The 9,914-nt window shown below is 50.4% G+C and overlaps 1 protein-coding gene across 1 annotated transcript; it reads right to left on the bottom strand.

Moving 5' to 3' along the window:
- Positions 1–4,744: 4,744 nt before the first annotated feature.
- bglap (bone gamma-carboxyglutamate protein) lies at positions 4,745–8,998 on the bottom strand. Its single transcript, NM_001006688.1, has 4 exons — positions 8,912–8,998; positions 8,632–8,676; positions 7,646–7,712; positions 4,745–5,913 (listed from the first exon to the last, which is right to left on the bottom strand). The coding sequence occupies exons 1-4, from the start codon at positions 8,970–8,972 to the stop codon at positions 5,781–5,783; spliced, it is 306 nt and encodes a 101-aa protein (NP_001006689.1). The 5' UTR covers positions 8,973–8,998; the 3' UTR covers positions 4,745–5,780.
- Positions 8,999–9,914: the final 916 nt, after the last annotated feature.

The raw sequence follows: 9,914 nt of genomic DNA, 5'->3' as shown, positions 1-9,914 counted from the left end.
AATCTCCCCCCAGTACTTACCCAGGTACAGAGCTCTGATTCTCTGTACTTCCTGCTCCTGGGCTGCTCTCTTTCCCATGGTCAGGCAGGAACCTCCCCCCTGGGTAAGTGAATCCAATCTCCCCCCAGTACTTACCCAGGTAAGAGCTCTGATTCTCTGTACTTCCTGCTCCTGGGCTGCTCTCTTTCCCATGGTCAGGCAGGAACCTCCCCCTGGGTAAGTGAATCCCAATCTCTCTCCCCCAGTACTTACCCAGGGTACAGAGCTCTGATTCTCTGTACTTCCTGCTCCTGGGCTGCTCTCTTTCCCATGGTCAGGCAGTAACCTCCCCCTGGCGTAAGTGAATCCAATCTCCCCCCAGTACTTACCCAGGTACAGAGCTCTGATTCTCTGTACTTCCTGCTCCTGGGCTGCTCTCTTTCCCATGGTCAGGCAGGAACCCCCCCATGGTAAGTGAATCCAATCTCCCCCCAGTACTTACCCAGGTACAGAGCTCTGATTCTCTGTACTTCCTGCTCCTGGGCTGCTCTCTTTCCCATGGTCAGACAGGAACCCCCCCCCCCCTGGGTAAGTGAATCCAATCTCCCCCAGTACTTACCCAGGTACAGAGCTCTGATTCCCTGTAACTTCCTGCTCCTGGGCTGCTCTCTTTCCCATGGTCAGGCAGGAACCTCCCCCTGGGTAAGTGAATCCAATCTCCCCCAGTATTACCCAGGTACAGAGCTCTGATTCTCTGTACTTCCTGCTCCTGGGCTGCTCTCTTTCCCATGGTCAGACAGGAACCTCCCCCTGGGTAAGTGAATCCAATCTCTCTCCCCCAGTACTTACCCAGGTACAGAGCTCTGATTCTCTGTACTTCCTGCTCCTGGGCTGCTCTCTTTCCCATGGTCAGGCAGGAACCTCCCCCTGGGTAAGTGAATCTAATCTCCCCCCCAGTACTTACCCAGGTACAGAGCTCTGATTCTCTGTACTTCCTGCTCCTGGGCTGCTCTCTTTCCCATGGTCAGACAGGAACTCCACTTTATTGGCCATAGGAAAGAGAGCAGCCCAGATACAGGAAGAACAAGTGTAGAGTTGAAGTGCTTAGAGCACATTCTCTGCAGGGCCCTTATGGCGACATCGCAAGCCCAACCTGAATGAGTTGTAGATAAGTGGAGCGGAGCCCCGGAGGAGATGGCCTGTATTTAGCATTGAACCCTGGCTCAGAGATATATGATCCGTTGGATTAGCAGAGCTTTCTTGCTGCGGCCGCTCCCAGGGTTGCCATGGCACGTGCCCCAAGTGCCCGAGGAATTAAGGCGGTGCCGCCCCGTCAGCTGATTTTCTAGAATGTTCCAAGTAAGTGTGAATAATGGACTAGTTGTTTGTGTGGTTACGGTGGGTCGGCCCAGACGTGGGCCGGTTGTGTCGGACTCTTCCCTACCATGTGAATGCATCACGGGCCCCGCTGGCTAGCTGGGGGGTGTCATTGAGGTAGTGGGGGGGTAAATAAAGGGGATATTGGCATGTTAGGGTCAGATTATATATAGGGATCCTTATTGTGTTGGTGGGTAGATGTGTACTTACCCACTAGGGGGCAGTCATGGCCAGCTCCGTGGGGGGGGCAACTCCCTGCTGCCATTGGCCATTAGTTTGTGTTTGTCTTAAAGGCACAGGGACATCTCACTCCTGAGCACAGTGGGAAACCTGAATTCGGGGACACTATGACTTTAAAAGCTGAGTTCCATTCAGCATCAGGTTGTATTGCGCTTCCCCCTAGTGTTCTTACGGCAGTACTGCAAGTGTTCCCCCATGTATTGTGGGCACTGCCCCCAGACTGGCAGCGACTGCCTATCTACCATACTCAGTACTACTATACACAGAGCACGGTGCCCTTTGTTAATAGGGGGCCATGTTGCACCCACTCTCATAGCCCCGCCCCCTGCCGCTGCTGAATGTATCATTACTAATAGTAGGATTTTTGGATGGAATTTTCTATATAACGGGACTAACTGCACTTTTTTCTAGTGATTTCTACGTGAGGCCCCTGCGCCTGTTTATATACCCTCTAACCCAATACATTCCTGAGGGGCCCAGCACTGTCTGTACTACTACTGAGCAGCACCCCCACATCTCATTCCTTCCCAGACTCTGTATAGGTGGGGCCCAGGCACCCAGAAATGGAGAGGGGGGTGTCACTATCTCTCCTGTAACCCCTGACATGCTGCTGATCCCTGTACCATTTTGTCCCCCAGTTACCCCCATATACTGCCCCCCCCCCATACTGGGGTATCTGCCCCTCAATACTGGGGCCAAGCCTAAAGGTGTGAGGTTGCCTAAAGGTGTGAGGTTGCTCAATAGCCCTGTTTCTTAAAGGGGCGGTTCACCTTTAAGTTCATTCATAGAATGGCCAGTTTTAAACATCTTTTCAATTGGTCTTTATTATTTATTTTTCATAGTTATTTTAAACTCCTTCTTTTAACCTTTGCTCCGTGAAACCGTTTTATTGTTACTTTTTCTAACTCATTTTACTTTTCAGCCCTTCTCCTGTTCTCTCACTGAAGCTGCTCCCTGGTTGCTAAGGTAACTTGGACCCTAGCAACCAAATAGATGCTACAATTCCAAACTGAGCATACTAAAAGTTAGCTCAAAGGTGACCCCTTTAACCCCGGGACCCCAAGATGTTACAGTTCTACAACCCCCAGCATGCATTATCCCTAGGTTATATGTTGAGGAATTCTGGGACTTGTAGTTCAGCACCATCTGATGACCCAAGGGAAAGAAACAGAGGCCCTATAGGTACGACTGGCCTCCCAGAATTCCCTATATAAAGCTCTGTAACCCCTAAATGAGCTGATCATGTGATATCCGGCATTATACTACCTTTTCCTGTTAACCCTTGCAGGGTGGGGTGTCGCCGCCCCTTTAATATCTCACTAATTATATTAATGGTGTTGTGTAACAAGGTTTGTATTGGAATTGTTAGAGATAACTGTAGATATGAAGCCGCGGTGACGGCGGAAATAAACGTAATACTACGGCAGTCTCGCACTTTTTAGTGGGTGTGGCTTGAAATAAGCCGTGGCCAATCAGAGCAGGATACTTTACGATCAGAGCTTGAGAACTTTCACAAGCCTAGTCCAACCTGTAGCCAATCAGAGCACGGTGACCCTGACAGGGCTAGACCAACCTGTAGCCAATCAGAGAATGGTGACACTGACAGCGCTAGACCAACCTGTAGCCAATCAGAGAATGGTGACACTGACAGGGCTAGACCAACCTGTAGCCAATCAGAGAATGGTTACGCTGACAGCGCTAGACCAACCTGTAGCCAATCAGAGAATGGTTACGCTGACAGGGCTAGACCAACCTGTAGCCAATTGGAGCATGAGAATACTCAGAAGGCTAAACCAATCTGTAGCCAATCAGAGCATGGTGACACTGACAGGGCTAGACCAACCTGTAGCCAATCAGAGAATGGTTACGCTGACAGCGCTAGACCAACCTGTAGCCAATCAGAGAATGGTTACGCTGACAGGGCTAGACCAACCTGTAGCCAATTGGAGCATGAGAATACTCAGAAGGCTAAACCAATCTGTAGCCAATCAGAGCATGGTGACACTGACAGGGCTAGACCAACCTGTAGCCAATCAGAGCATGGTTACACTGACAGGGCTAGACCAATCTGTAGCCAATCAGAGCATGGTGACACTGACAGGGCTAGACCAATCTGTAGCCAATCAGAGAATGGTTACGCTGACAGGGCTAGACCAATCTGTAGCCAATCAGAGCATGGTGACACTGACAGGGCTAGACCAACCTGTAGCCAATCAGAGAATTACAATATCCCCAGGGCTAGACCAACCTGTAGCCAATCAGAGCAGTACAATATCCCCAGGGCTAGACCAACCTGTAGCCAATCAGAGCATTACAATATCCCCAGGGCTAGACCAACCTGTAGCCAATCAGGGAATTACAATATCCCCAGGCTAGACCAACCTGTAGCCAATCAGAGAATTACAATATCCCCAGGGCTAGACCAACCTGTAGCCAATCAGAGAATTACAATATCCCCAGGGCTAGACCAACCTGTAGCCAATCAGAGCATTACAATATCCCCAGGGCTAGACCAACCTGTAGCCAATCAGGGAATTACAATATCCCCAGGGCTAGACCAACCTGTAGCCAATCAGAGAATTACAATATCCCCAGGGCTAGACCAACCTGTAGCCAATCAGGGAATTACAATATTCCCAGGGCTAGACCAACCTGTAGCCAATCAGAGCATTACAATATCCCCAGGGCTAGACCAACCTGTAGCCAATCAGGGAATTACAATATCCCCAGGGCTAGACCAACCTGTAGCCAATCAGGGAATTACAATATTCCCAGGGCTAGACCAACCTGTAGCCAATCAGGGAATTACAATATCCCCAGGGCTAGACCAACCTGTAGCCAATCAGAGCATGGTGACACTGACAGGGCTAGACCAACCTGTAGCCAATCAGAGAATGGTTACGCTGACAGCGCTAGACCAACCTGTAGCCAATTGGAGCATGAGAATACTCAGAAGGCTAAACCAATCTGTAGCCAATCAGAGCATGGTGACACTGACAGGGCTAGACCAACCAGATTTGCACGAAAGAAACTAATGACATGTTGCTATGGGTTACTGCCCAGGTGCAAATTTGCCCAGTTTTGCTAAATGAGCCCCAAGAAATGTAATTACCCCCCCCCCCCACAAAACATGGCAGAGAGAGAGGAATGGGGTAACAAGGAGTTTATTAGCGTGTGTAGTACATTGGGCAAAGCAGCAGCGTTACGTAACCAGCTGATTAAAGGGCAAGTTCACCTTATATTGTCTCTTCATGGAATCCCTGGTGAGCGATGATTCCAGCCTTTTGTGGTGTTTATCGATTTCCCTCTCTCCAGCCTGATATCCATTCGGTGCCCTGTCTGTCATTCAAACGACTGCCCTGTTGTCAGGGTCAGTGAGCATAGCAACCACAAAGCAGTCACAATTCCCAGAATAACACAGCCTGAGTGAGTTCATGTACAGGTGAGTACCCCCTATAGTAACAGAGTATTGGCTAGTACTTATGGGTCAGGGGAAAGCGCCTATACCCCATAGGGTATCATGGTATTTACATACATACAGTAGCGCGGGCAGAACAGTATATGGGGGTGCAGGCACCCAATCAGCAGGCAGGGGGAGCCATTCCCACGTGCACCCTGGGCCCAATGATAAATCTGCAGTATAATCATGGCAGGCAAAGCTTTATTGCTATATTAGTGTGAGGGCCCTTTAAATGAACAACATACCCCATACATGGACAGGAGCTGCCATGTTGCTTGCCCCAGATGAGGTAAATCTGAGTACTCCCCTAGAGAGGAACCAGAATAGCACCATGTGGGTTTGGCCACTAGGGGTCCTGCTTTGGTCTATGGGGGCTTTTCAAGTTTAGGTCTGCATGGGCAAGCAGTATGGCAGCCGTGGCTCAGCCAATGGGATGCTGGGAGTTGGAGACAGCCACTGGGGCTCTAGGGAGTGCTGATCCTTTCCCAGTGACCCCCGGGTGTCTGAAACAAGGGCCAATAGGAAGGGGTGCAGGTGCATAGTATCTATGGTTGGTTTTAGAGCTTCCATCATTAGCCAATAGCATCTCCTTCCCATGCAAACAGGAACCCTATCAACCAATCAGAGACAACATGTGTTTGGGGGAACAGGAAATATCCACATGGGGCGTGGAAGGGCGGGGGCATCAGGAGGAGCTACATGCACTGCTTGGGGAGGGGGGCAATTAGACTGGTCCATAAAAGCGCCTGTAGGCCTCCTGGAATCCGATGTGGTCTGCAAGTTCATCGCAGTCTGGGTTCAGCTCACAGACCTCTCGCTGGGACTCCAGGGGGGATGTCACGGCTGCACCTCGGGCTCTGTAGGAACCATAGCAACACATCACTCTCTACTACTCTGCTCTATTGGCTGCTATGCTGGGAGCTGCAGTTCTGCAACAGCAAGTTTTGTGTTCCCCTACCCATTGGGCTGAAATCTTATCTAATTTACCTTATCCTCCCTGGAAATGATTCTCTGTACTTCCTGCTCCTGGGCTGCTCTCTTTCCCATGATCAGGCAGGAACCTCCCCCTGGGTAAGTGAATCCAATCTCCCCCCAGTACTTACCCAGGTACAGAGCTCTGATTCTCTGTACTTCCTGCTCCTGGGCTGCTCTCTTTCCCATGGTCAGGCAGGAACCTCCCCCTGGGTAAGTGAATCCAATCTCCCCCCAGTACTTACCCAGGTACAGAGCTCTGATTCTCTGTACTTCCTGCTCCTGGGCTGCTCTCTTTCCCATGGTCAGGCAGGAACCTCCCCCTGGGTAAGTGAATCCAATCTCCCCCCAGTACTTACCCAGGTACAGAGCTCTGATTCTCTGTACTTCCTGCTCCTGGGCTGCTCTCTTTCCCATGGTCAGGCAGGAACCTCCCCCTGGGTAAGTGAATCCAATCTCCCCCCAGTACTTACCCAGGTACAGAGCTCTGATTCTCTGTACTTCCTGCTCCTGGGCTGCTCTCTTTCCCATGGTCAGGCAGGAACCTCCCCCTGGGTAAGTGAATCCATTCTCCCCCCAGTACTTACCCAGGTACAGAGCTCTGATTCTCTGTACTTCCTGCTCCTGGGCTGCTCTCTTTCCCATGGTCAGACAGGAACCTCCCCCTGGGTAAGTAAATCCAATCTCCCCCCAGTACTTACCCAGGTACAGAGCTCTGATTCTCTGTACTTCCTGCTCCTGGGCTGCTCTCTTTCCCATGGTCAGGCAGGAACCTCCCCCTGGGTAAGTGAATCCATTCTCCCCCAGTACTTACCCAGGTACAGAGCTCTGATTCTTTGTACTTCCTGCTCCTGGGCTGCTCTCTTTCCCATGGTCAGGCAGGAACCCCCCCTGGGTAAGTGAATCCAATTTCCCCCCAGTACTTACCCAGGTACAGAGCTCTGAGTCTCTGTACTTCCTGCTCCTGGGCTGCTCTCTTTCCCATGGTCAGGCAGGAACCTCCCCCTGGGTAAGTGAATCCAATCTCCCCAGTACTTACCCAGGTACAGAGCTCTGATTCTCTGTACTTCCTGCTCCTGGGCTGCTCTCTTTCCCATGGTCAGACAGGAACCTCGCCCTGGGTAAGTGAATCCAATCTCCCCCCAGTACTTACCCAGGTACAGAGCTCTGATTCTCTGTACTTCCTGCTCCTGGGCTGCTCTCTTTCCCATGGTCAGGCAGGAACCTCCCCCTGGGTAAGTGAATCCAATCTCCCCCAGTACTTACCCAGGTACAGAGCTCTGATTCTCTGTACTTCCTGCTCCTGGGCTGCTCTCTTTCCCATGGTCAGACAGGAACCTCCCCCTGGGTAAGTGAATCCAATCTCCCCCCAGTACTTACCCAGGTACAGAGCTCTGATTCTCTGTACTTCCTGCTCCTGGGCTGCTCTCTTTCCCATGGTCAGACAGGAACCTCCCCCTGGGTAAGTGAATCCAATCTCCCCCCAGTACAGGATTTACCTGTGTATCTAATTAAAAATATTCTCTTAAAATATTCCTCAGCTTTCTCTCTGCTCTCCGCCCCCTACAGAAAGGTTTACTGTGAATTCTGGGAAATATTACTGAGCAGGACACTTACACGTTGTATCTGTAGCTGCGCTTGTGTCTCCTCGCGAAATTGGCAGAGTCTTGTCTGGAGATAAAAGCTGTAACACAGGGGAGAAACCAGCCATGAGAAGGGTGTGGGAGTCGCAACTGGGCACTACTACACCCCCAGCCCATTTGCACTAACTACAACTCCCAGCATCCTCTACCAGCATTGCTAACTGGCGGCTGCTGAGTACAGAATAAATACATTAAATGTTATACAGGGAACTCTGAGTATCACTCATGTATTATAAGGGATACTGTACCCCCTACTGTAAATGATAAGGATATTAGCAGTCACTGAGGGGTTCTGTGCCCCCCATATAAAGGCACAAGGCTGCAGGCTGAGTTATACAGGGAACTCTGAGTATCACTCATGTATTATAAGGGATAATGTACCCCCTACTGTAAATGATAAGGATATTAGCAGTCACTGAGGGGTTCTGTGCCCCCCATATAAAGGCACAAGGCTGCAGGCTGAGTTACACAGGGAACTCTGAGTATCACTCATGTATTATAAGGGATACTGTACCCCCTACTGTAAATGATAAGGATATTAGCAGTCACTGAGGGGTTCTGTGCCCCCCATATAAAGGCACAAGGCTGCAGGCTGAGTTATACAGGGAACTCTGAGTATCACTCATGTATTATAAGGGATAATGTACCCCCTACTGTAAATGATAAGGATATTAGCAGTCACTGAGGGGTTCTGTGCCCCCCATATAAAGGCACAAGGCTGCAGGCTGAGTTATACAGGGAACTCTGAGTATCACTCATGTATTATAAGGGATACTGTACCCCCTACTGTAAATGATAAGGATATTAGCAGTCACTGAGGGGTTCTGTGCCCCCCATATAAAGGCACAAGGCTGCAGGCTGAGTTTTACAGGGAACTCTGAGTATCACTCATGTATTATAAGGGATAATGTACCCCCTACTGTAAATGATAAGGATATTAGCAGTCACTAGATTACCAACCTTCAGAGCTGCGAGAGTCCCCGGCGCTGGCAGAGTGCTGGGAATCTAGAGAGACAGAGATTACAAGTCAGTAGCAGAGGAGACTGCCCCGCTGCTCAGCCCCAATACAAATCTCACTGCAGCCCCCACTGCAGTACAAGGGGCCATGCAATAATGTAGACAGGTTCCTATAGCAGCCAATCAGCAGGGAGCTTGTACTGGCCAAGTTACTAGAGATGTCATTGGCCCTTTGATAGCAATGAAACAAGCCCCCCCAGTACAGAACCCCAGGGGCCCCTACCTTTGCCCCCCAGGCAGAGCACTGCCAGCCCCAGCAGAAGGAGGACGATTGCAAGCTTCATGGCTCACTGCTGCTACTGGCCCAGAGGTACCGCCCGTGTATGGCCGAGGCTGTTCCCTGGGAGGGATATATACCCCTGGCTCTTGGCTCACAGGGGGCAGTAGCCTCATCCCCCCCCCCCCCCCCCCCCCCGGGGAAGGGACAGGCGGAGAGCCAGGCAGTTGTGGCACAGCTAAACCATATATACAGCCTTCCAACCCCCAAATAGTAACCCCCACCGGCCCACTGGGCTGCACAACAGAACCGCAGGAACAGCCAGCACTGTGTCTGTAACAGCACCTGCAGTCACCCAGTATCCATCTATAAGGAGATTAGAGTCACCCAGTATCCATCTATAAGGAGATTAGAGTCACCTGCAGTCACCCAGTATCCATCTATAAGGAGATTAGAGTCACCCAGTATCCATCTATAAGGAGATTAGAGTCACCCAGTATCCATCTATAAGGAGATTAGAGTCACCTGCAGTCACCCGGTATCCATCTATAAGGAGATTAGAGTCACCTGCAGTCACCCAGTATCCATCTATAAGGAGATTAGAGTCACCTGCAGTCACCCAGTATCCATCTATAAAGAGATTAGAGTCACCTGCAGTCACCCAGTATCCATCTATAAGGAGATTAGAGTCACCTGCAGTCACCCAGTATCCATCTATAAGGAGATTAGAGTCACCCAGTATCCATCTATAAGGAGATTAGAGTCACCTGCAGTCACCCGGTATCCATCTATAAGGAGATTAGAGTCACCTGCAGTCACCCAGTATCCATCTATAAGGAGATTAGAGTCACCTGCAGTCACCCAGTATCCATCTATAAGGAGATTAGAGTCACCTGCAGTCACCCAGTATCCATCTATAAGGAGATTAGAGTCACCTGCAGTCACCCAGTATCCATCTATAAGGAGATTAGAGTCACCCAGTATCCATCTATAAGGAGATTAGAGTCAC

Source organism: Xenopus tropicalis, chromosome 8 (assembly GCF_000004195.4).
Source record: "Xenopus tropicalis strain Nigerian chromosome 8, UCB_Xtro_10.0, whole genome shotgun sequence".
NCBI classification, from domain to species: domain Eukaryota; kingdom Metazoa; phylum Chordata; class Amphibia; order Anura; family Pipidae; genus Xenopus; species Xenopus tropicalis.
The sequence above is the reverse complement of the archived record's forward strand: the minus strand, read 5'-3'. Positions and strand labels throughout refer to the sequence as shown.